The 27,104-nt window shown below is 36.6% G+C and overlaps 1 protein-coding gene and 11 non-coding genes across 14 annotated transcripts in view; 11 read left to right on the top strand and 1 right to left on the bottom strand.

Annotated features, from left to right (window-relative positions):
* The first annotated feature begins 1,253 nt into the window (after positions 1-1,253).
* On the top strand, positions 1,254-1,337 carry Trnal-cag (transfer RNA leucine (anticodon CAG)). The gene has a single exon. It is a non-coding gene; the product is annotated as a tRNA-Leu (tRNA).
* A 1,036-nt stretch (positions 1,338-2,373) lies between these two features.
* On the top strand, positions 2,374-2,457 carry Trnal-cag (transfer RNA leucine (anticodon CAG)). The gene has a single exon. It is a non-coding gene; the product is annotated as a tRNA-Leu (tRNA).
* Positions 2,458-2,746: 289 nt separating this feature from the next.
* Trnal-cag (transfer RNA leucine (anticodon CAG)) lies at positions 2,747-2,830 on the top strand. The gene has a single exon. It is a non-coding gene; the product is annotated as a tRNA-Leu (tRNA).
* A 542-nt stretch (positions 2,831-3,372) lies between these two features.
* Positions 3,373-3,456, top strand: Trnal-cag (transfer RNA leucine (anticodon CAG)). Its single transcript has one exon. It is a non-coding gene; the product is annotated as a tRNA-Leu (tRNA).
* A 283-nt stretch (positions 3,457-3,739) lies between these two features.
* On the top strand, positions 3,740-3,823 carry Trnal-cag (transfer RNA leucine (anticodon CAG)). The gene has a single exon. It is a non-coding gene; the product is annotated as a tRNA-Leu (tRNA).
* A 3,491-nt stretch (positions 3,824-7,314) lies between these two features.
* Trnal-cag (transfer RNA leucine (anticodon CAG)) lies at positions 7,315-7,398 on the top strand. The gene has a single exon. It is a non-coding gene; the product is annotated as a tRNA-Leu (tRNA).
* Positions 7,399-7,681: 283 nt separating this feature from the next.
* Positions 7,682-7,765, top strand: Trnal-cag (transfer RNA leucine (anticodon CAG)). The gene has a single exon. It is a non-coding gene; the product is annotated as a tRNA-Leu (tRNA).
* A 4,090-nt stretch (positions 7,766-11,855) lies between these two features.
* On the top strand, positions 11,856-11,939 carry Trnal-cag (transfer RNA leucine (anticodon CAG)). Its single transcript has one exon. It is a non-coding gene; the product is annotated as a tRNA-Leu (tRNA).
* Positions 11,940-12,212: 273 nt separating this feature from the next.
* On the top strand, positions 12,213-12,296 carry Trnal-gag (transfer RNA leucine (anticodon GAG)). The gene has a single exon. It is a non-coding gene; the product is annotated as a tRNA-Leu (tRNA).
* Positions 12,297-15,753: 3,457 nt separating this feature from the next.
* Positions 15,754-15,837, top strand: Trnal-cag (transfer RNA leucine (anticodon CAG)). Its single transcript has one exon. It is a non-coding gene; the product is annotated as a tRNA-Leu (tRNA).
* Positions 15,838-16,110: 273 nt separating this feature from the next.
* Trnal-gag (transfer RNA leucine (anticodon GAG)) lies at positions 16,111-16,194 on the top strand. Its single transcript has one exon. It is a non-coding gene; the product is annotated as a tRNA-Leu (tRNA).
* Positions 16,195-24,627: 8,433 nt separating this feature from the next.
* The window catches only part of LOC149778666 (kinetochore-associated protein DSN1 homolog), a 42,088-nt gene continuing 39,611 nt past the window's right edge, over positions 24,628-27,104 (bottom strand). For 2 of the 3 annotated variants that reach the window (XM_089939463.1, XM_089939462.1), the window contains exon 9: positions 24,628-26,402. In XM_089939463.1, the coding sequence (XP_089795589.1) occupies positions 26,317-26,402 (86 nt within the window). In that variant the 3' untranslated portion in view covers positions 24,628-26,316. The remainder of the gene's footprint in view (positions 26,403-27,104) is intronic. The other variant, XR_016415532.1, reaches the window with a different exon arrangement.

Genomic DNA, 27,104 nt, shown 5'->3' on the forward strand with positions numbered 1-27,104 from the left:
CCCATACGTTTGATTTACAGAATTTTTGCATTTATCAGATATAGCATCACAAAATTGTCACGAGTCCGATAGCCGTTGAACTGTTTCAAATGGAACATTTTCATTGGCTCTGGTAAGAACATGGCGTTATTTTTGACAGCTATTTACAGCGGAATTGGACAAATTAGATTCAAATCAGTATTCAGATGGGTTACAGAGAATGTTATTCAGTTCCATTTACATGTCAAGTGAGGCTACGACATAGTTGTACACGCTTTGCCCACTTTAGACGTGATTCTATTGAAGCTAGGAAACCTCGGGGGAAAAAAGTAGTTCCAGCCTCGTTTAAGATTATGTTGATACAGGTTCACATAACAGATGGGTCGTTTTTCTACTTCTAGAAAAACGACAGTAAAATTTGGGCTCTTTCTTGAATAGAAATGGGTATGCATATGCTAAAAATTAAATGTTTGAATTCGGTTGCAAGTATATCATTTGCTAAAGATAGCTTTTCAAGCAACACTAAATTTCAGACGAATATAATAATAATGACTCTAACGTTGGGCGGGGGGGGGGGGGGGGCTGAAACTCTGATGTCTGAAAAGACTATCCAGCAATCCACAATGTATCCCTGTTTTTATATCCTTCCATTTCCTTTTCACTGCGTACTGAAACCACTTTTGATTCACTTTCAAAACCTAACATACCAATTTGGTAAAATAATTTTGTTCCTATACTTCAACCACTGACTTCTGACTTGGCCCCAATGTCAATTACGACTGGTTTTCAAACAACGTCACAACAGTGTTCTGTCAAGGGTACCTATTGCATTCATGTTCTCCCGTTCCTTAATATTTCAATTGTTCTCTATTACTTAACATTTGCATTTGTCTCTATCATTTAATGTTTCCTTTCCACTGTATTTTTAAGAGATAAGGTGCAGAAAACTAATGGATAGATCAGGATGGACAAGCGGTCTAAGATGCTGCATTCAAGTTGCAGTAGAATCCCACCCTCATCGACTTCTCTGCAAGGGAAAAATTAATAACTTTGTAGTTAATGTTATCATTATTACAGGCACAATATACAAGTACAAAGATAACACGATAGATGATGGGAGATTATCCTGTGCTGTTACAAAATCTTTCTTGTTACAAAATATTACTATTTATTCAATTAGTCGATGATTCGAGGCCTCAACGAGTCCTATTCAGTATGCTGACCTATCCGCCCTTTAATCTCTCTATGTGCGCTCGGAACTTTGTAATCCGTAGGTCAGGATGGCCGAGCGGTCTAAGGCGATGCGTTCAGGTCGCAGTCGGGTCCTCCCGGCGTGGGTTCGAATCCCACTTCTGACAAACTGTTCTTTTGTCATAGAGCAGTATCTCTTATGACTCTAAAATAGAAAACATCAATCTTACAGCGTTCATGTATGCTGGCATATAACAGCTGTTTTAGTTAAATATGCTTTTCTGGCCCTTCAAATGTATTAATTTGTTATCCTCTCTCTCTCTCTCTCTCTCTCTCTCTCACACACACACACACACACATACAAATCTCACGGATATCTACAGACGGGAAAGCGATACAACCTGCATGAGTGTTTCACTCACATTCATTCGAGTCCCAAAAAGGTTACCTTTTTATTGTTTATGCTCAAACAGTTATAATAAGCACAAGGTATTATCGAGAGGAGAAGTTTATCTCTTGTACGTTAATGAGAAATTGTTATTTTTATATAAGTACCCGCTGGCGCTATATTCCCGCGATTCACAAATAAGATGCCCATCTATCCACTGCCTGTCTAATTATATACGTCTACCTACCCTTCCCCCACCCCACACCGTCTCTCTCTCTCTCTCTCTCTCTCTCTCTCTCTCTCTCTCTCTCTCTTTATGGATGTATGCATACATCCTATAACATTGTTCAATAATGATTACCTGTTACATTGGAGTTTTTCACTGTTCCTTCATATTTCAATTGTTTTCTATTACTTAACATTTGCATTTGTCTCTATCATTTAATGTATCCTTTCCACTGTATTTCTAAGAGATAAGGTGCAGAAAACTAATGGATAGATCAGGATGGACAAGCGGTCTAAGATGATGCATTCAAGTTACAGTAGAATCCCTCCCACATCGACTTCTCTGCAAGGAAAACATTAATAACTTTGTAGTTAATGTTATCATTATTAGAGGCACAATATACAAGTACAAAGATAAAAATATAGATGATAGGAGATTATCCTGTGCTGTTACAAAATCTTTGTTGTTACAAAATCTTACTATTTATTCAATTAATCGATGATTCTAGGCCTCAACGAGTCCTATTCAGTATGCTGACCTATACGCCCTTCAATCTCTCTATGTGCACTCGGATCTTTGCAATGCATATGTCAGGATGGCCGAGCGGTCTAAGGCGCTGCGTTCAGGTCGCAGTCGGGTCTTCCCGGCGTGGGTTCGAATCACACTTCTGACAAACAGTTTTTATTTTCTATTTCCTTTAATAAAAATAAATATTTCTTTTGCAATATACAAGTCACATTAATACAATTGTAAATATAACCATAAAATAATATTACGTGTCAACTACATGTATGAACCAGTGCATACCTACCAAGTCTGAATGTATTAATGGAGCAATTTTGTTTATCTGCCAAATTATCCATAGCATGTCATAACGGACATCTCCGGATGGCTTAGTGATTCAAGGCACTGTAAAAAATACTGTAAGATTGTGTCGGCAGGCACAACTTTGTGCTGGACATGTCAGGATGGCCGAGCGGTCTAAGGCGCTGCGTTCAGGTCGCAGTCGGGTCTTCCCGGCGTGGGTTCGAATCCCACTTCAGACAAACATTTTCTTTTTTTCAATCTTATTTAAAAGAAATAAATATTTTGTAAATCTACGAATCACTTTAATACAAGAGTAAATATCGGGCCCCGAGTGGCCGAGTGGTCTAAAGCGCTGACCGTTCCGGATCACTGCCATCTCACCTCTGTCTGCGTGGGATCGAGTCCAAGGCTCGGCTAGCGTGGGTACGTGGGAAAGCCTGCCAGTAGCTTCTCGTGAGTCGGTGGTTCTTCCATGGGTTTTCCAGGGTTCTTCCTCCACCAGTTATACGGGCCGCCACGTATAGCCTATCTTGTGCTGAAAAATGGCGTTAAACCCTACAATAACAACAAGAGTAAATATAACCATGAATAATATTACGTATCAACCACCTGTATGAACCAGTGCATACCTACCAAATCTGAATATATTAATGCGTTCATTTGATTAGCTAGAAAACTAACCATAGCATCTCATAACGGAAATATCAGGATGGCTTAGCGATTTAAGGTAGTGCATGAATACTTAAGATTGTGTCGTCAGGTACTACCTTGTGCTGCATATGTCAGGATGGCCGAGCGGTCTAAGGCGCTGCGTTCAGGTCGCAGTCGGGTCTTCCCGGCGTGGGTTCGAATCCCACTTCTGACAAACAGTTTTTATTTTCTATCTTATTTAACAGAAATAACTATTTTTTGAAATATACAAGTCACTTTAATACAATTGTAAATATAACCATAAAACAATATTACGTATCAACTGCCTGTATGAACCTGTACATACCTACCAGGTCTGACTATTAATGGGTCCATTTGTTGATCTAGGAAATTAAGCACAACATCTCATAACGGACATATTCGGATGACTTAGCGATTTAAGGCACTGCATGAATACCGTAAGATTGTATCGGCAGGCACTACCTTGACCTGGATATATCAGGATGGCCGAGCGGTCTAAGGCGCTGCGTTCAGCTCGCAGTCGGGTCTTCCCGGCGTGGGTTCGAATCCCACTTCTGACAAACTGTTCTTTTGTCATAGAGCAGTATCTCTTATGACTCTAAAATAGAAAACATCAATCTTACAGCGTTCATGTATGCTGGCATATAACAGCTGTTTTAGTTAAATATGCTTTTCTGGCGCTTCAAATGTATTAATTTGTTATCCTCTCTCTCTCTCTCTCTCACACACACACACACACACACACACATAGACACACACACACATACAAATCTCACGGATATCTACAGACGGGAAAGCGATACAACCTGCATGAGTGTTTCACTCACATTCATTCGAGTCCCATAAAGGTGACCTTTTTATTGTTTATGCTCAAACATTTATAATAAGCACAAGGTATTATCGAGAGGAGAAGTTTATCTCTTGTTATGTTAATGAGAAATTGTCATTTTTATATAAGTACCCGCTGGCGCTATATTCCCGCGATTCACAAACAAGATGCCCATCTATCCACTGCCTGTCTAACTATATACGTCTACCTACCCTTCCCCCCCCCCCCCACACGCACCGTCTCTCTCTCTCTCTCTATCTCTCTCTCTCTCTCTCTCTCTCTCTCTCTCTCTCCTGGATGTATACATCCATAAAAGTGATCATGCACGCGTATCTATTACATAGTTGTTTGTCACTACAACTTAATATTTCCATTTGTCTCGATCACACAATCGTTCACTTTGTCTCTGTCAGATCAGGTTTGCCTTTCTCTGTACCTCGAAGAGAGATAACGCACAGACAATTATGATGGTCATGTCAGGATGGCCGAGTAGTCGCAGTCACATTTTCCTGGCTTCGCTTCGAATACCACTTCTGACAAACCGTAAAATGCAAATGTAGTTAGTTAAATAATAATAATAATTATAATAATAATAATAATAATAATAATAATGAGGACTTTCTATAGCGCCTAATCTTTAGAAGCTCTGAGAGCTTTACAACTTTTGACAACACCTATAATATAAAAAAAACATATACTGCTATGCTTATAAAAACAAACACCATGAAATTAGAAATCATAAAAAAAACATGCTGAGAATATTTAAGGTAGGAAACATTATTCAGTCTTTTAGTTTCTTCTTGCAGTCGAAATAAGTGAGTTTTGAGAACCCTCTTGAATGTGATCACTGTGTCTTTGTTTCTACGTTCAGTGGGCAATTCATTCCAGATTGTTGGGACCTGGTATGCAAAAGAACGCTCTCCATATGACTTTGTTTCGTTAGTGGGAATAATGGGTATACGATTGTCAGAAGAGAAGCGTAAGTATCTTGCTGGTGTCTACACATGGGTGAGGTCGAATAAGTATGTTGGACTAGAGTCCGACAGTGAAACGTAGCACATAGAACAAATTTTATGTTTGATTCTGGATCAAATGCTGTGTATGTTACCAAAAATAGATCTATGATATTAATAAATATGAAGAACTAAAAGATATACCATTCAGAAGCTATGAAAGAAAACTTTCTTGGTGTGCTTATATTACGACCGAAAGCCAGACGGGCAATTCAAACACATAAATCTCTCTTATTCCTACTTCTTATAATAAAAAAATGAGATCATTTGCCTGATTCCTGATGATGCTGTCATTATTTAAAATACAGATCAAATAATACGGTGTATGGATCAGTTTTATGTTGAAATGTATTCATTGGTCACTAATAATGAAAATAGGAAAGGTTCGATTTGAAATTTTGTGATTTCTTACGTATCTGATAATGATAAATATATGTGTGATGGTACAATAACTGGTGATGAAATATATACAGCTATAAAAGGGGTGTCTAGCAGTAAATAGTTTGATCTGGACGGACTGAGTGCTATTGTGTGTCTTGCAATTAGTATCTTGATATAGACGGATTAAGCTGTTTTGGAAATTCTTTGATTGTATATACCTTTTGATCACATGGATCTTGACGAGACATCAAAACCCGACAACAAAATGTGATCTAGTAATCACAATCGAATTACTATATTTATCATAATTTTTCTTCAACATTTCTAAAACCTGTTGCGAGAAAGAAACATTTAAATATATTTTCATTATATTTGTGTTGCATGCATGTTAGTCTTCGACCATTTTCCTAAATTCCCTTTATTCGAAACGAACAACAAAAGAAATTGCTTAGCCTTTTAGAAATGAACTTCGTCTTAAATCATAAATTGTATTACATTTTCATCTGGTGACATGCAACAAACAGTCTCATTCTTATAATTATTACTATCCAAAACACAAATCTTTTAAGCATACTTCCAGCAGACCCATACGTTTGATTTACAGAATTTTTGCATTTATCAGATATAGCATCACAAAATTGTCACGAGTCCGATAGCCGTTGAACTGTTTCAAATGGAACATTTTCAGTGGCTCTGCTGAGAACTTGGCGTTATTTTTGACAGCTATTTACAGCGGGATTGGACAAATTAGATTCAAATTAGTATTCAGATGGGTTACAGAGAATGTTAGTCACTTCCATTTACATGTCAAGTGAGGCTACGACATAGTTGTACACGCTATGCCCACTTTAGACGTGCCTCTATTGGAACTAGGAAACCTCGGGGGAAAAAGTAGTTCCAGCCTCCTTTAAGAGTATGTTGATACAGGTTCACAGAACAGCTGGGTCGTTTTTCTACTTCTGGAAAAGCGACAGTAAAATTTGGGCTATTTCTTGAATAAACATGGATACTCATATGCAAAAAATTAAATGTTTGAATTTGGTAGCAAGTATATCATTTGCTTAAGATAGCTTTTCAAGCAACACTAAATTTCAGACGAATATAATAATAACGACTCTAACGTTGGGGAGGGGGGCTGAAACTCTGCTGTCCGAAAAAACTATCCAGTAATCCACACTTTATCCCTTTTTTTATATCCTTCTATTTCCTTTTCACTGCGTACTGAAACCACTTCTGATTCACTTGCAAAACCTAACATACCAATTTGGTAAAATAATTTTGTTCCTATACTTCAACCACTGACTTCTGACTTGGCCCCAATATCAATGACGACTGGTTTTCAAGCACGTCTCAACAGTGTTCTATCACGCGTACCTATTACATTGATGTTTCTTCCTGTTCCTTAATATTTCAATTGTTCTCTATTACTTAACATTTGCATTTGTCTCTATCATTTAATGTTTCCTTTCCACTGTATTTCTAAGAGATAAGGTGCAGAAAACTAATGGATATATCAGGATGGACAAGCGGTCTAAGGTGCTGCATTCAAGTTGTATTAGAATCTCACCCTCATCGACTTCTCTGCAACGAAAAAACTGATAACTTTGTAGTTAATGTTATCATTATTACAGGCAGAATATACAAGTACAAAGATAAAACGATTGATGATAGGAGATTATCCTGTGCTGTTACAAAATCTTTGTTGTTACAAAATCTTACTATTTATTCAATTAGTCGATGATTCTAGGCCTCAACGAGTCCTATTCAGTATGCTGACCTATACGCCCTTCAATCTCTCTATGTGCACTCGGCACTTTGTAAACCATATGTCAGGATGGCCGAGCGGTCTAAGGCGCTGCGTTCAGGTCGCAGTCGGGTCTTCCCGGCGTGGGTTCGAATCCCACTTCTGACAAACAGTTTTTATTTTCTATCTTATTTAACAGAAATAACTATTTTTTGAAATATACAAGTCACTTTAATACAATTGTAAATATAACCATAAAACAATATTACGTATCAACTGCCTGTATGAACCTGTACATACCTACCAGGTCTGACTATTAATGGGTCCATTTGTTGATCTAGGAAATTAAGCACAACATCTCATAACGGAAATATCCTGATGACTTAGCGATTTAAGGCACTACATGAATACCGTAAGATTGTATCGGCAGGCACTACGTTGTCCTGGATATATCAGGATGGCCGAGCGGTCTAAGGCGCTGCGTTCAGGTCGCAGTCGGGTCTTCCCGGCGTGGGTTCGAATCCCACTTCTGACAAACTGTTCTTTTGTCATAGAGCAGTATCTCTTATGACTGTGCAATTGATAACATCAATCTTACAGCGTGCAGAATTCTGGCATATAACAGTCATTTTAGTTAAATATGCTTTTCTGGCCCTTCAAATGTATCAATCTCTCTCTCTCTCTCTCTCTCTCACACACACACACACACACACACACACACACAATTCTCATGGATATCTAAAGACGGGAAAGCGATACAACCTGCATGAGTGTTTCTCTCACATTCATTCGAGTCCCAAAAACATTACTTTTTTATTGTTTATCCTCAACCATTTATAATAAGCACAAGGTATTGTCGAGAGGAGAAGTTTATCTCTTGTATGTCAATGAGAAATTGTCATTTTTATATAAGTACCCGCTGGCCATGTATTACCGCTACTCACAAACAAGATGCCCATCTATCCACAACCTGTCTAACTATATACGTCTACTTACCATTACTCTCTCTCTCTCTCTCTCACACACACACACACACACACAAATCTCACGGATATCTAAAGACGTGAAAGCGATACAACCTGCATGAGTGTTTCACTCACATTCATTCGAGTCCCAAAAAAATTGTCTTTTTATTGTTTATGCTCAAACATTTATAATAAACACAAGGTATTATCGAGAGAAGAAGTTTATCTCTTGTATGTCAATGAGAAATTGTCATTTCTATATAAGTACCCGCTGGCGCTATATTCCCGCGATTCACAAACAAGATGCCCATCTATCCACTGCCTGTCTAACTATATACGTCTACTTACCCATACTCTCTCTCTCTCTCTCTCTCTCTCTCTCTCTCACACACACACACACACACACACACACACACACACACACAAATCTCACGGATATCTACAGACGGGAAAGCGATACAACCTGCATGAGTGTTTCACTCACATTCATTCGAGTCCCAAAAAGGTTACCTTTTTATTGTTTATGCTCAAACAGTTATAATAAGCACAAGGTATTATCGAGAGGAGAAGTTTATCTCTTGTATGTTAATGAGAAATTGTCATTTTTATATAAGTACCCGCAGGCGCTATATTCCCGCGATTCACAAACAAAATGCCCATCTATCCACTGCCTGTCTAACTATATACGTCTACCTACCCTCCCCCCCACACACACACCGTCTCTCTCTCTCTCTCTCTCTCTCTCTCTTGGATGTATACATGAATAAAAGTGAACATGCACGCGTATCTATTACATTGTTGTTTGTCACTACAACTTAATATTTCCATTTGTCTCGATCACACAATCGTTCACTTTGTCTCTGTTAGATCAGGTTTGCCTTTCTCTGTACCTCGAGGAGAGATAACGCGCAGACAATTATGATGGTCATGTCAGGATGGCCGAGAGTCGCAGTCACATTTTCCTGGCTTCGCTTCGAATACCACTTCTGACAAACCGTAAAATGCAAATGTAGTTAGTTAAATAATAATTATAATAATAATAATAATAATAAGGACTTTGTATAGCGCCTAATCTTTAGAAGCTCTGAGAGCTTTACAACTTTTGACAACACCTATAATATAAAAAAACATATACTGCTATGCTTATAAAAACAAACACCATGAAATTAGAAATCATAAAAAAACATGCTGAGAATATTTAAGGTAGGAAACATTATTCAGTTTTTAAGTTTGTTCTTGCAGTCGAAATAAGTGAGTTTTGAGAACCCTATTGAATGTGATCACTGTGTCTTTGTTTCTACGTTCAGTGGGCAATTCATTCCAAATTGTTGGGACCTGGTATGCAAAAGAACGCTCTCCATATGACTTTGTTTCGTTAGTGGGAATAATGGGTATACGATTGTCAGAAGAGAAGCGTAAGTATCTTGCTGGTGTGCACACATGGGTGAGGTCGAATAAGTATGTTGGACTAGAGTCCGACAGTGAAACGTAGCACAGAGAACAAATTTTATGTTTGATTCTGGATCAAATGCTGAGTATGTTACCAAAAAAAGATCTATGATATTAATAAATACGAAGAACTAAAAGATATAAAATTCAGACGCTATGAAAGAAAACTTTCTTGGTGTGCTTATATTACGACCGAAAGCCAGACGGGCAATTCAAACACATAAATCTTTCTTATTCCTACTTCTTATAATAAAAAAATGAGATCATTTGCCTGATTCCTGATGATGCTGTCATTATTTAAAATACAGATCAAATAATACGGTGTATGGATCAGTTTTATGTTGAAATGTATTCATTGGTCACTAATAATGAAAATCGGAAAGGTTCGATTTGAAATTTTGTGATTTCTTACGTATCTGATAATGATAAATATATGTGTGATGGTACAATAACTGGTGATGAACTATATACAGCTATAAAAGGGGTGTCTAGCAGTAAATAGTTTGATCTGGACGGACTGAGTGCTATTGTGTGTCTTGCAATACATATCTTGATATAGACGGATTAAGCTGTTTTGGAAATTCTTTGACTGTATATACCTTTTGATCATATGGATCTTGACGAGACGTCAAAACCCGACAACAAAATGTGATCTAGTAATCACAATCGAATTACTATATTTATCATAATTTTTCTTCAACATTTCTAAAACCTGTTGCGAGAAAGAAACATTTAAATATATTTTCATTATATTTGTGTTGCATGCATGTTAGTCTTCGACCATTTTCCTAAATTCCCTATATTCGAAACGAACAACAAAAGAAATTGCTTAGCCTTTTAGAAATGAACTTCGTCTTAAATCATAAATTGTATTACATTTTCATCTGGTGACATGCAACAAACTGTCTCATTCTTATAATTATTACTATCCAAAACACAAATCTTTTAAGCATACTTCCAGCAGACCCATACGTTTGATTTACAGAATTTTTGCATTTATCAGATATAGCATCACAAAATTGTCACGAGTCCGATAGCCGTTGAACTGTTTCAAATGGAACATTTTCAGTGGTTCTGCTGAGAACTTGGCGTTATTTTTGACAGCTATTTACAGCGGGATTGGACAAATTAGATTCAAATTAGTATTCAGATGGGTTACAGAGAATGTTAGTCACTTCCATTTACATGTCAAGTGAGGCTACGACATAGTTGTACACGCTTTGCCCACTTTAGACGTGCCTCTATTGGAACTAGGAAACGTCGGGGGAAAAAAGTAGTTCCAGCCTCCTTTAAGAGTATGTTGATACAGGTTCACAGAACAGCTGGGTCGTTTTTCTACTTCTGGAAAAGCGACAGTAAAATTTGGGCTCTTTCTTGAATAAAAATGGATACTCATATGCAAAAAATTAAATGTTTGAATTTGGTAGCAAGTATATCATTTTCTTAAGATAGCTTTTCAAGCAACACTAAATTTCAGACGAATATAATAATAACGACTCTAACGTTGGGGGGGGGGGGGCTGAAACTCTGCTGTCCGAAAAGACAATCCAGTAAACCACACTTTATCCCTTTTTTATATCCTTCTATTTCCTTTTCACTGCGTACTGAAACCACTTCTGATTCACTTGCAAAACCTAACATACCAATTTGGTAAAATAATTTTGTTCCTATACTTCAACCACTGACTTCTGACTTGGCCCCAATATCAATTACGACTGGTTTTCAAGCACGTCTCAACAGTGTTCTATCACGCGTACCTATTACATTGATGTTTCTTCCTGTTCCTTAATATTTCAATTGTTCTCTATTACTTAACATTTGCATTTGTCTCTATCATTTAATGTTTCCTTTCCACTGTATTTCTAAGAGATAAGGTGCAAAAAACTAATGGATATATCAGGATGGACAAGCGGTCTAAGGTGCTGCATTCAAGTTGTATTAGAATCTCACCCTCATCGACTTCTCTGCAACGAAAAAACTGATAACTTTGTCGTTAATGTTATCATTATTACAGGCACAATATACAAGTACAAAGAAAAAAATATAGATGATGGGAGATTATCCTGTGCTGTTACAAAATCTTTGTTGTTACAAAATCTTACTATTTATTCAATTAATCGATGATTCTAGGCCTCAACGAGTCCTATTCAGTATGCTGACCTATACGCCCTTCAATCTCTTTATGTGCACTCGGATCTTTGCAATGCATATGTCAGGATGGCCGAGCGGTCTAAGGCGCTGCGTTCAGGTCGCAGTCGGGTCTTCCCGGCGTGGGTTCGAATCCCACTTCTGACAAACAGTTTTTATTTTCTATCTTATTTAACAGAAATAACTATTTTTTGAAATATACAAGTCACTTTAATACAATTGTAAATATAACCATAAAACAATATTACGTATCAACTGCCTGTATGAACCTGTACATACCTACCAGGTCTGACTATTAATGTTGATCTAGGAAATTAAGCACAGCATCTCACAACGGACATATCCGGATGACTTAGCGATTTAAGGCACTGCATGAATACCATAAGACTGTATCGGCAGGCACTACCTTGTCCTGGATATATCAGGATGGCCGAGCGGTCTAAGGCGCTGCGTTGAGGTCGCAGTCGGGTCTTCCCGGCGTGGGTTCGAATCCCACTTCTGACAAACTGTTCTTTTGTCATGGAGCAGTATCTCTTATGACTCTAAAATAGAAAACATCAGTCTTACAGCGTTCATGTATGCTGGCATATAACAGCTGTTTTAGTTAAATATGCTTTTCTGGCCCTTCAAATGTATTAATTTGTTATCCTCTCTCTCTCTCTCTCTCTCTCTCTCTCACACACACACACACACACACACACACACACACACACACATACAAATCTCACGGATATCTACAGACGGGAAAGCGATACAACCTGCATGAGTGTTTCACTCACATTCATTCGAGTCCCATAAAGGTTACCTTTTTATTGTTTATGCTCAAACAGTTATAATAAGCACAAGGTATTATCGAGAGGAGAAGTTTATCTCTTGTATGTTAATGAGAAATTGTCATTTTTATATAAGTACCCGCAGGCGCTATATTCCCGCGATTCACAAACAAGATGCCCATCTATCCACTGCCTGTCTAACTATATACGTCTACCTACCCTCCCCCCCCCACACACACACACCGTCTCTCTCTCTCTCTCTCTCTCTCTCTCTTGGATGTATACATGAATAAAAGTGATCATGCACGCGTATCTATTACATTGTTGTTTGTCACTACAACTTAATATTTCCATTTGTCTCGATCACACAATCGTTCACTTTGTCTCTGTTAGATCAGGTTTGCCTTTCTCTGTACCTCAAAGAGAGATAACGCACAGACAATTATGATGGTCATGTCAGGATGGCCGAGAGTTGCAGTCACATTTTCCTGGCTTCGCTTCGAATACCACTTCTGACAAACCGTAAAATGCAAATGTAGTTAGTTAAATAATAATAATTATAATAATAATAATAATAATAAGGACTTTGTATAGCGCCTAATCTTTAGAAGCTCTGAGAGCTTTACAACTTTTGACAACACCTATAATATAAAAAAACATATACTGCTATGCTTATAAAAACAAACACCATGAAATTAGAAATCATCAAAAACATGCTGAGAATATTTAAGGTAGGAAACATTATTCAGTTTTTAAGTTTGTTCTTGCAGTCGAAATAAGTGAGTTTTGAGAACCTTCTTGAATGTGATCACTGTGTCTTTGTTTCTACGTTCAGTGGGCAATTCATTCCAAATTGTTGGGACCTGGTATGCAAAAGAACGCTCTCCATATGACTTTGTTTCGTTAGTGGGAATAATGGGTATACGATTGTCAGAAGAGAAGCGTAAGTATCTTGCTGGTGTGTACACATGGGTGAGGTCGAATAAGTATGTTGGACTAGAGTCCGACAGTGAAACGTAGCACAGAGAACAAATTTTATGTTTGATTCTGGATCAAATGCTGAGTATGTTACCAAAAAAAGATCTATGATATTAATAAATACGAAGAACTAAAAGATATAAAATTCAGACGCTATGAAAGAAAACTTTCTTGGTGTGCTTATATTACGACCGAAAGCCAGACGGGCAATTCAAACACATAAATCTTTCTTATTCCTACTTCTTATAATAAAAAAATGAGATCATTTGCCTGATTCCTGATGATGCTGTCATTATTTAAAATACAGATCAAATAATACGGTGTATGGATCAGTTTTATGTTGAAATGCATTCATTGGTCACTAATAATGAAAATCGGAAAGGTTCGATTTGAAATTTTGTGATTTCTTACGTATCTGATAATGATAAATATATGTGTGATGGTACAATAACTGGTGATGAACTATATACAGCTATAAAAGGGGTGTCTAGCAGTAAATAGTTTGATCTGGACGGACTGAGTGCTATTGTGTGTCTTGCAATACATATCTTGATATAGACGGATTAAGCTGTTTTGGAAATTCTTTGATTGTATATACCTTTTGATCATATGGATCTTGACGAGACGTCAAGACCCGACAACAAAATGTGATCTAGTAATCACAATCGAATTACTATATTTATCATAATTTTTCTTCAACATTTCTAAAACCTGTTGCGAGAAAGAAACATTTAAATATATTTTCATTATATTTGTGTTGCATGCATGTTAGTCTTCGACCATTTTCCTAAATTCCCTATATTCGAAACGAACAACAAAAGAAATTGCTTAGCCTTTTAGAAATGAACTTCGTCTTAAATCATAAATTGTATTACATTTTCATCTGGTGACATGCAACAAACAGTCTCATTCTTATAATTATTACTATCCAAAACACAAATCTTTTAAGCATACTTCCAGCAGACCCATACGTTTGATTTACAGAATTTTTGCATTTATCAGATATAGCATCACAAAATTGTCACGAGTCCGATAGCCGTTGAACTGTTTCAAATGGAACATTTTCAGTGGCTCTGCTGAGAACTTGGCGTTATTTTTGACAGCTATTTACAGCGGGATTGGACAAATTAGATTCAAATTAGTATTCAGATGGGTTACAGAGAATGTTAGTCACTTCCATTTACATGTCAAGTGAGGCTACGACATAGTTGTACACGCTTTGCCCACTTTAGACGTGCCTCTATTGGAACTAGGAAACCTCGGGGGAAAAAGTAGTTCCAGCCTCCTTTAAGAGTATGTTGATACAGGTTCACAGAACAGCTGGGTCGTTTTTCTACTTCTGGAAAAGCGACAGTAAAATTTGGGCTCTTTCTTGAATAAAAATGGATACTCATATGCAAAAAATTAAATGTTTGAATTTGGTAGCAAGTATATCATTTTCTTAAGATAGCTTTTCAAGCAACACTAAATTTCAGACGAATATAATAATAACGACTCTAACGTTGGGGGGGGGGGGGGCTGAAACTCTGCTGTCCGAAAAGACAATCCAGTAAACCACACTTTATCCCTTTTTTATATCCTTCTATTTCCTTTTCACTGCGTACTGAAACCACTTCTGATTCACTTGCAAAACCTAACATACCAATTTGGTAAAATAATTTTGTTCCTATACTTCAACCACTGACTTCTGACTTGGCCCCAATATCAATGACGACTGGTTTTCAAGCACGTCTCAACAGTGTTCTATCACGCGTACCTATTACATTGATGTTTCTTCCTGTTCCTTAATATTTCAATTGTTCTCTATTACTTAACATTTGCATTTGTCTCTATCATTTAATGTTTCCTTTCCACTGTATTTCTAAGAGATAAGGTGCAGAAAACTAATGGATATATCAGGATGGACAAGCGGTCTAAGGTGCTGCATTCAAGTTGTATTAGAATCTCACCCTCATCGACTTCTCTGCAACGAAAAAACTGATAACTTTGTCGTTAATGTTATCATTATTACAGGCACAATATACAAGTACAAAGAAAAAAATATAGATGATGGGAGATTATCCTGTGCTGTTACAAAATCTTTGTTGTTACAAAATCTTACTATTTATTCAATTAATCGATGATTCTAGGCCTCAACGAGTCCTATTCAGTATGCTGACCTATACGCCCTTCAATCTCTTTATGTGCACTCGGATCTTTGCAATGCATATGTCAGGATGGCTGAGCGGTCTAAGGCGCTGCGTTCAGGTCGCAGTCGGGTCTTCCCGGCGTGGGTTCGAATCCCACTTCTGACAAACAGTTTTTATTTTCTATCTTATTTAACAGAAATAACTATTTTTTGAAATATACAAGTCACTTTAATACAATTGTAAATATAACCATAAAACAATATTACGTATCAACTGCCTGTATGAACCTGTACATACCTACCAGGTCTGACTATTAATGTTGATCTAGGAAATTAAGCACAGCATCTCATAACGGACATATCCGGATGACTTAGCGATTTAAGGCACTGCATGAATACCATAAGACTGTATCGGCAGGCACTACCTTGTCCTGGATATATCAGGATGGCCGAGCGGTCTAAGGCGCTGCGTTGAGGTCGCAGTCGGGTCTTCCCGGCGTGGGTTCGAATCCCACTTCTGACAAACTGTTCTTTTGTCATGGAACAGTATCTCTTATGACTCTAAAATAGAAAACATCAGTCTTACAGCGTTCATGTATGCTGGCATATAACAGCTGTTTTAGTTAAATATGCTTTTCTGGCCCTTCAAATGTATTAATTTGTTATCCTCTCTCTCTCTCTCTCTCTCTCTCTCTCACACACACACACACACATACAAATCTCACGGATATCTACAGACGGGAAAGCGATACAACCTGCATGAGTGTTTCACTCACATTCATTCGAGTCCCAAAAAGGTTACCTTTTTATTGTTTATGCTCAAACAGTTATAATAAGCACAAGGTATTATCGAGAGGAGAAGTTTATCTCTTGTATGTTAATGAGAAATTCTCCTTTTTATATAAGTACCCGCTGGCGCTATATTCCCGCGATTCACAAACAAGATGCCCATCTATCCACTACCTGTCTAACTATATACGTCTACCTACCCTCCCCCCCCCCCTTGGATGTATACATCAATAAAAATGAACATGCACGCGTATCTATTACATTGTTGTTTGTCACTACAACTTAATATTTCCATTTGTCTCGATCACACAATCGTTCACTTTTTCTCTGTTAGCTCAGGTTTGCCTTTCTCTGTGCCTCGAAGAGAGATAACCCACAGGCAATTATAATGGTCATGTCAGAATTGCCGAGTAGTCGCAGTCAGATTTTCCTGGCTTCGCTTCGAATACCATTTCTGACAAACCGTAAAATGCAAATGTAGTTAGTGAAATAATAATAATAATAATAATAATGAGGACTTTGTATAGCGCCTAATCTTTAGAAGCTCTAAGCGTTTTGCAACTTTAGACAACACCTATAAGATAAAAATAAATATATACTGTTGTGCTTACAAAAACAAACACCATGAAATTAGAAAACAATTAAAAACACATGCTGAGAATATTTAAGGTAGGAAACATTATTCAGTCTTTAAGTTTGTTCTTGCAGTCGAAATAAGTGAGTTTTGAGAGCCCTCTTGAATGTGATCACTGTGTCTTTGTGTCTAAGTTCAGTGGACAATTCATTCCACCTTGTTTGGCCCTGGTATGCAAAAGAACGCTGTCTTTTATGACATAAATTTCATTAGTGGGAATAATGAGCATACGATTGTCAGAAGAGAAGCGTAAGTATCTTGCTGGTGTGTACACTTGGGTGAGGTCGGATAGGTATGTTGGACTAGAGTCCGACAGTGAAACGTAGCACAGAGAACAAATTTTGTGTTTGATTCTGGATCAAATGCTGAGTATGTTACCAACAAAAGATCTATAATATTAATAAATATGAAGAACTAAAAGATATACCATTCAGACGCTATGAAGGAAAACTTTCTTGGTGTGCTTATATTACGACCGAAAGCCAGACGGGCAATTCAAACACATAAATCTTTCTTATTCGTACTTCTTATAATAAAAAAAAATGAGATCATTTGCCTGATTCCTGATGATGCTGTCATTATTTAAAATACAGATCAAATGATACGGTGTATTAATCACTTTTATGTTGAAATGTATTCATTGGTCACTAATAACGAAAATCGGAAAGGTTCGATTTGAAATTTTGTGATTTCTTACGTATCTGATAATGATAAATATATGTGTGATGGTACAATAACTGGTGATGAACTATATACAGATATAAAAGGGGTGTCTAGCAGTAAATAGTTTGATCTGGACGGACTGAGTGCTATTGTGTGTCTTGCAATAAATATCTTGATATAGACGGATTAAGCTGTTTTGGAAATTCTTTGATTGTATATACCTTTTGATCATATGGATCTTGACGAGACGTCAAGACCCGACAACAAAATGTGATCTAGTAATCACAATCGAATTACTATATTTATCATAATTTTTCTTCAACATTTCTAAAACCTGTTGCGAGAAAAAAACATTTAAACATATTTTCATTATATTTGTGTTGCATGCATGTTAGTCTTCGACCATTTTCCTAAATTCCCTATATTCGAAACGAACAACAAAAGAAATTGCTTAGCCTTTAAGAAATGAACTTCGTCTTAAATCATAAATTGTATTACATTTTCATCTAGTGACATGCGCATGAATATAAGTTTCTGAATGCAACACATACAACAAACAGTCTCATTCTTATAATTATTACTATCCAAAACACAAATCTTTTAAGCATACTTTCAGCAGACCCATACGTTTGATTTACAGAATTTTTGCATTTATCAGATATAGCATCACAAAATTGTCACGAGTCCGATAGCCGTTGAACTGTTTCTAATGGAACATTTTCAGTGGCTCTGCTGAGAACTTGGCGTTATTTTTGACAGCTATTTACAGCGGGATTGGACAAATTAGATTCAAATTAGTATTCAGATGGTTACAGAGAATATTAGTCAGTTCCATTTACAAGTCAAGTGAGGCTACGACATAGTTGTACACGCTTTGCCCACTTTAGACGTGCTTCTAATGAAGCTAGGAAACCTCGGGGGAAAAAAGTAGTTCCAGCCTCGTTTAAGAGTATGTTGATACAGGTTCACAGAACAGCTGGGTCGTTTTTCTACTTCTGGAAAAGCGACAGTAAAATTTGGGCTATTTCTTGAATAAAAATGGGTAGGCATATGCTAAATGTTAAATGTTTGAATTTGGTAGCAAGTATATCATTTGCTTAAGATAGCTTTTCAAGCAACACTAAATTTCAGACGAATATAATAATAATTACTCCCCCTTGAAACTGGCGGCACAAATCTATCTTTTCTATTTGTCTTAGTTTTTACAGAACTTTCAACACATTATTGACAATTAAAGATTGATCTTTTCAAAACAAATAAGTCGGTACAAATATTATCATGCTGAAAATAAATTTGATTTGTTCAGGATTTTACGTGAAGTAAAAGACATTCTCTTGAAAACAAATGGTTTGAGCTCAGGGTTCAGAATTAACTTTTTTCAATCTAACAACATTGTGATAGTTGCAATATTTCAGGTAGCAAATATCAGGCTATTTTCAATGTCCAGTAGCATCTTATTCTAAAATAAAAATTCAAAATGATTAGCAAGAAACTTCGTTAACTTTTTTTTAGCTATTAATTTGTTAGCATATACCCATTGCAACAATCAATGGACTCAAAACTGCACAGGTGCCTGTCCAGTCTATCCCTACAATCAGGCATTTAAATGATCAATCTGGCTGCCTGCTATTCAGATGGGAATTCACGATAAACCTCTGCCACTAATGCTGTCAACAGGTACCCTGGTACCTGCCTATTCATAATGACCCGTGTAATAAAATGAGTCATTGCATAGCCGTTTACCATATACAATTTTTTTTACAATGCTTGATAAGACAACATCCACATCTTGTTTTCATGTTGACAATCCTCTGAATTGTCCTTGACACTTCGAAACTTGCTGAACCCGTCAAAGTGTTGGTCATGGTATAGTGAGCAGGCTTGGTCAATGACTTTATCAATCCTGAACGTCGCCTCACAAGAGTGGCTAATGCCGGGTGTCTCTGTTGAGTCTGAAAGGTGCCAGTGAGACCAGCTCTAACAATGAAGAAGATGCAACGACATCCTGAACTATGATGTATGAAGAACGTTTGTCAGCCTTATGAAACAGACAAGCGGACATATGAACAGCTTCTGCAGTCTTGTAACGTGCAGTGTGATTAGTATTGAAGGCTTCTGTCGCCTTAAATCTATCGAACTGGGGAAAGAACCAGATGGATTACATGTTTTCCTATTCATTGAGAATTACCGAGTGTTTAGAGTAGCTGTAGGGGGTGGAGGGCATTCTGAAGTATCCAACACGCTAAAAATGGCCTCAGCGGCGTCTTGAAAGCTAAACTTCAGTCCATTCCACGGTCAAATCTGAGACTGATCTGAAGCATGGTAGATCTGATGGAGTTCCATCGCATTCACTGTGCTTCGAGGCCCAGTCTGGGTCTAGCTGCAGCTCTGGAGAGGACATACCAGGTAGTATGAAGACTCAATTCTATCTCTATGAAAATGTCACTAGCTCTCCTTTGTGGACAAGCATTGAACACTGCTGGCTGGTTTGCCTGGTGTATGGTTAGCCTAGAAGCTGGCAGTATAGAAGACAGCCCCACTATCATTAGTACCAGCAGCTCCAACAGCCTGGCTGGACAGACAGATTTCTCACTGAAATCTCCGTCACAGAAAGGGCATGTAGTTCACGGTACAGTTAGATGGACGAATTTGTCACTAAGATCCCCGCAAATCATAGCTGGCGTGACCAATTCAACGAAATAGTACCCATGCTGGAATGGCTGGATGGCCAGTGATGGCTGGATGATTGGCAGTTGTGCGGTTTTATTATGCATTGGATCCAATGGATCTGGTACGCACTACGTGCCCCGACTTACAGACCCGGACCATGATCGGACATGCAGGGGGGACTTGCGCACACCGGGCTGCCTGCAAGAGGGAAACACTAACCCAACGAGTCGAAAATGCAAACAACAAACTAGTTGGCTTGGCCGTCTTCTCAAAGGGTCTCCCGTCCTGGACGGTCGGTGATGACTAGTAAATGAGCAGTGGTATAAGGAGGTGGATCCAATTGATCTGATACAAACTCCATGCTCCCTGACTTACAGGCCTGAACGCCATGCTTGGGATGCGAGGGGACGTATGCCCACGGGGTTACCTAAAATTGGGAAATACCACCCCAATGAGTCAGTATCGCCAACAATGAACCATGGGTTGTCTTCATTGACTTGTTCTGTCTTTCCTTCCCTTCAATGCAGAATGGACTATTGCTTTGAACGTGCATTCATGCATTAAGTGAACATTTCTCCCGAGACGACACAAGACAGAACAAAGTATAGATTAGTAAATCAGTATGTGTCTAACTAGCTAATAAAGTATCCCATACTTCCTCTGACCACGTATTAGAAATGCTGCGTATCATGGACGGTGTATACCTAGTATAAATAAAACAAGAATCATGGTAGACTTCCATGCACTGAAATTGTATATATACATTTGAATAACATTCTGCTGAAAAGACACAAGAAGAGAAAAGAAAGTATATATTAGCAATTCATCAAATTACTAATTCGCTAATATAAATATATTCCCCATTACAAACATAGGAGTTGAAAAAGTCATTGTTGCATTTGAAACTTATCGAATTATGGTTTGAAGTTATACATTTTAAGCATTTAGCTGGCCATTTTATTAAAACTACACAAGACAGGGGGGAAATCAAAGCATATGTTAGGAAAGCAGTATCAGATAACTCTCCAAAACCAAATCCATTACAAATGGGGCAAGCCAAAAAAGTAAAATGTGCTCTAACTTGTGATGACCATGCAGAAGTCAATCATAGTGCGGTTTGATGTATTTCTAAAAAGGACAAAGTCACTGAAGGTGAAAAAATTACTCAAATTCAGAACAATTGGAAAATGAATGTATACAACCTGCAGCAGAATGATTAATCCACACAACAGATCCAAAAGGCACATTGGATGTTTTAATTAGAACACAATCATGACTTCAGTTATCAGAAGATAAACTGTACTATGTGATGAGTACAGTAGTGAAGCTAAATCTGGTGACACCTGGTGGTGCCATGGGGTTTTCGGTGTGCAAGAGTTTTTGCCCTTTGTCTGTTGGAAAAAGATAGGAAAAGACAATTTCTGTCTTTTAATAGGGCTGGATTCGCAAGGTAGCAGGCTAATATTCCTAACGTAATATGATTGGGAAACGTATTTGAAGGAGAAACTTTAGAACCTGTATACACCATCTAGAAGGTTTTTCAAGTGTATTTTAGTGATTGTTGGTGTCACGGGAAAGAATGCATGTCCATTTTTCTGGCTGTGAAAGTAATTCCTGTGGCTGCAGCACCACAATTATCAAATTTGTTTCTCTCTGACAATCCACAAATCCACAGAATAACATAAAATAAAATGCAAAATGTCAAATCTTAATCCAAGTAGAACGAGTTTGAGAATTTTGGTGAAACTGGACCAGTCTATAAAAGATAAGAATTTATCTTATAAAGCTTATCAATCCAGTTAAATATTTAATGTTGTTATGACGGCAAACGTGAAAACTACAACAAAATGCATTCCTCAACTGAGATAAGAAAGGTAATGACATGCAACAGGAACAAAGGGCATGCAAGTTGGACCCATTCAGATGACAGTTTAAGGAAATCCTTTGCAAATATCATTGCTGGCACTGTTAGAAAAGTATTACTATTCACTGATGCAAATTCCGCAAAAATTAGAATTACCAGTTTGTGGCATTTATGCTCCACTTGCCTCTTCCCCACTTGTTTCCATGATCTTCATTCACAGCATACTAATTTTTAACTGAAAACTGATCTATCAGAATCACTTCTGATAACGACAAAATACTTTACAGCACTTTAAGAAAAAATTTTGGTGGGCTAAATAATTTCCGACATTATTTAAACCAACAAAAAAAATCATTTGATTACTCAAGAAATTTGGCATGAATAAATTCAGCTTCTTTATCAATGATGGTCATCGCAAATTATGAGAAATACAGTTCGGAATCTTATTGTGGACAGCTAGATATCATGCATATTTCATCAGATAATACCATGTTATGTAGCTAATAAAAATGTCACACACACACACACACATATATATATAGTATGTATGCTTTATCAATGATATACAAGATGTATAAATTTGTATTAAAAGGAAACGAGACTTATCGAGTTTCCTTTTAATCAGAAATTTATACGAGTGGTATATCATTGATACAGTATATGTACTATATATATATTTTATTTATATCACATGCAAATACACATATTTACCCTTTGAATTGTGTTATGCATATTTGAATTAATTTAATTGTTTATCAGTTTTCAAATCTTTTTATTTTTAATTTCCTTCTATGTCAAAATAATGTAGTTTTGTTTACTAGGAACTTTATATTTTTTTCAGAAAATAATTTGATCTTGACGATTCAGTTCTAAACACCTGAAGCTGACCTAGTTCCCGACCTTGATTTCAGAAATCACTGAGACAAGTAATAAACTTATTTTTATCCTATTCTTGGAATAAAATGATTGGTTTTTATCAAGGTTATACTGGGACTACGTGATTTTATACGTAAATACTTCTCGAAGGTTCTGGAAAGTTTATCCTCATCCAGGGTTTGGTTTTGCATTTCGAGTTACTGTATAATCATTGTTTATAGAGATTTTTCTCAGTCAGGGCTCTTACTTTACACTGGAAAGTGTCTGTTGTGTCAGTTGGAGCTATAATTTAATTTTTTTATTTGAATTATTTGGATTCTAAAAGATAATTCTTTTTCCTGGAAATATATGAGTGCTCATACAAAATTCTCCAACAAAGACATTTCATTAATTCAAACACTGGATTATTGTTTATGAATAACACAGAACCGTAGACATTACAACACCACAAAGGATACAGTACATGTCATCGCCTTCCATCTTGGATGTTTCGTCGGAATTCAAACTTGAATTCATTAGAACATTTCATTATTAGGACTTCTAAAATTTGATTTGTGGATTATTCTTGGATTATTTTTGGATTTGATTCTTAAAACCTAAGTCCTTACTTTTTCATCTTTACAGTACTTTCCATGGAAATAAATTATTTGTTAATTTTTTCAAAGCTTGTTGTTTTCACTCTTTCTTTTGTTACTGTTTATTCAAGCCTAAACATGTAACATAAGAATGCCAGATTGACTACAGGCAACTGTGTATTGACTAAGTGAATAAATTCCTCACATCCCTGCCAAGTGTGTCAACTACAACATGTAATTCTATGTCTTTTGTAGCTATTCACAATCACCTTTGCAAATTAAGAAGTTGATAGTTTTCTTATTTGAATTTATATTTTCATTCACAACGATTAAATCAGTACAAGACACACTTATGATTTAAACATAAGTGATGGCTTTAATGAAGAAAATAGAGAACTACAAGCACATTGTTAGCTTCTTGAACACAGTGAACGCTCAGCCATTCAAGTACTGGCACTTGGAAATTAGTGTGGAATAGAAACAAAGTGAAATGACGAACCAACAGAGGGTAATTAAAATACTTGAATGTTTTACAGTTGATCTAAGTCATTATTCTGCTTTGCATTGCTATCGATCATAAAATTGTTTTTCTCTCTCCCTCTCTCTTTTCCTTTGGTTGGTTTTTGCCTTAACTTCTACCCTGATTATTGATAAATCCAGCGACCACAGACATCATCATATGACAAAAGCGAAAATACTGTCTTTCATGGATTTTCACCCAAATTTTGCTATGATGCTCCAGAGTGAGAGAGAAAGAGAGAGAATGAGAGAGAAAGAGAGAGAGGGAGAGAGAAAGAGAGGGAGGACAGTCTTTGGACATTTTCATATTTAATTAATAATAAACATTATAATAGGCTTAAGAAATAACAACAACAAAGCATTAAATACATTTCAGTATGTATTCCTCGTAACAAAAAAAATTACCATATAGTGTTGATAGGCTAATGAAACTCTGTATCATTGATTATAAAACACTGTAGATAAATCCCAAGGAAAGTGTATGCATACTGTTAAGATGAAACATATTCTTGTAGGTTACTTGTTGTAAGTTCAGTTTCAAGGTTTTTATCCAGCCCAAATTATTTTTTCTCTCACTCCACATTTCTGCATATTTTGTCCCCGACGCTTGAGAGGGGAGGGGGAATGAAAAGCAGAAAGGATTGCGATGAAAATTGTGTACCATGTTAAATTCATTTAGAAAACAAGGATTATTAATACATTTTATTATTTTTGTACATCACTAATGATTAATGAGTGGAAATTCATCACTGATCCATAGGCCTAGAATCGACAGCATGCAGAATGTTTATATATGTGCATTATTGTACCATGGGTGGATCACAATTTCATATTCCAACAGTATTTGCTTTATACCAACATGTTAAATGCCATGTTATTTTATATATATATATATATATATGTATACACTCTTACCCACATGAAATACTTACTTGTTTGCCTGCAGAAAGATGTACCTACTAGGATACAAAATTGGATATACTGGTGAAATACCTGTTCTGGTGAAAGAATGGTAAGCCCACCAGGTGAATAACTATTTATCTACCTGCTGATCTGGTTGGTTGGTCTAATATGTTGCCCTTTAAAATCAACTGATGAACTAGCAGAAATGAGATGAGCATGCTACTCACTAAAATTACTTCATAGCACAGAGATATTGTTGGTTGATACTGAAAATGCTTTACAATCTGAATTGAAAACAAGGAGGTTACTGCACAATGAATTTATACCTGTGATATACAGTGAAAACAACAAGGATACACAATGAACCTGTGATATAAAGTGAAAGCTATCCGAGTGTCTAAATATTTGGACAGAATAATCTGGCAAGCTATACCTGTGATATACAGTGAAAACAAAGAGGTTACTGCACACTGAATTTACACCTGTGATATACAGTGAAGACAAAGAGGTTACTGCACAATAAATTTATACCTGTGATATACAGCGAAAACAAAGGATATGCACAATGAATTTATACCAGTGATATAAAGTGAAAGCTATAAAAGTGTCTAAATATTAGGACAGAATAGTCTGACAAGCTATACCTGTGATATACAGTGAAAACAAAGAGCTTACTGCACACTGAATTTACACCTGTGATATACAGTGAAGACAAAGAGTTACTGTACAATAAATTTATACCTGTGACATACAACAAAAACAAAGAGGATACGCACAATGAATTTATACCTGTGATAAAAAATGAAAAGCTATCCAAGTGTCTAAATATTAGGACAGAATAGTCTGACAAGCTTAGCACACTGGGTGTGGTTACAGCAACAAATCACATATTATCTCAAGAAAAACTGGCATGTATCTAATTGAAATTTCATGAAATAAACAAGTGACTGGCATCTGCTGGATTGAAAAGTGGAGATTGGAGATTCATCAATTTGATATTCAAAAATCAGTTTTGTAAATAAATTCTTTTCCATACAAGCAATGGTACATCATATCTGATTTAGCTATCAATGGAAATAAAAAGAACCGTTGATCAAAGATTGACATTTTAGTGTAATCCACATCTTTAAAATTCATGAAGAAGAAGATTCACTATGCATTATTTGGACCATCAAGTTCAAGAATCTTCTGAATGTTCCTCCTGGGTGAAAACTGGTTTTCATTAATTGAATTATTCTCTGAAACAAAAATGAAAACTTCAGCTAATTATTAGTTATTATTATTATTATTATTATCATTATTATTATTATTATTATTATTATTATTATTTATTCTAATTATGTCCTACAGACTGCACATAGTGAGTAAATAAACAATATTTTGCTCTTCTCCTTCTTGCCAAGTGGTACATGTCATCAGTACCTTTTATGACAGTATTACTGGATATACTTACTAATCGGGTTCAACTGCAAACAACATAGACCCTGATCTGCTGTCCCCTAATGCACTGGTAGATCAGGGTATATGCTGACTGTTCTACTGATTACTCCTAACAAACTGCATAGATCAAGATGTCACTGCATTATGCAAAGGCACATCTGGGTCTATGCTTTTTCAGTTGGATTTGACCTGCATGCAAGAATATATGGTACATCATCCAATAAAATATTTTATCTGAACTCACCAGATATATTATGCAGCTCATGAATGAAATTATAAGGAGAATGAAGAAGAAAAAAAAAAAGATGCAAGTGTATTATCTGTGATGATGTCCCCACTCCCTACCATCCGAGTCTCACGAGTAAACAACCCTTGCAACTTTGCCCTGTGATCCATCATCCCAAGGAAATGACATGTAAATATGGTTATAAGCCTAATGCCTATCTGTAGACTTTGATGTTGATTCATCCATGGCAATAATAGATGATATGACAGATCCA

Source organism: Sinohyriopsis cumingii, chromosome 17, assembly GCF_028554795.1.
Source record: "Sinohyriopsis cumingii isolate HCF-2022 chromosome 17, ASM2855479v2, whole genome shotgun sequence".
NCBI classification, from domain to species: domain Eukaryota; kingdom Metazoa; phylum Mollusca; class Bivalvia; order Unionida; family Unionidae; genus Sinohyriopsis; species Sinohyriopsis cumingii.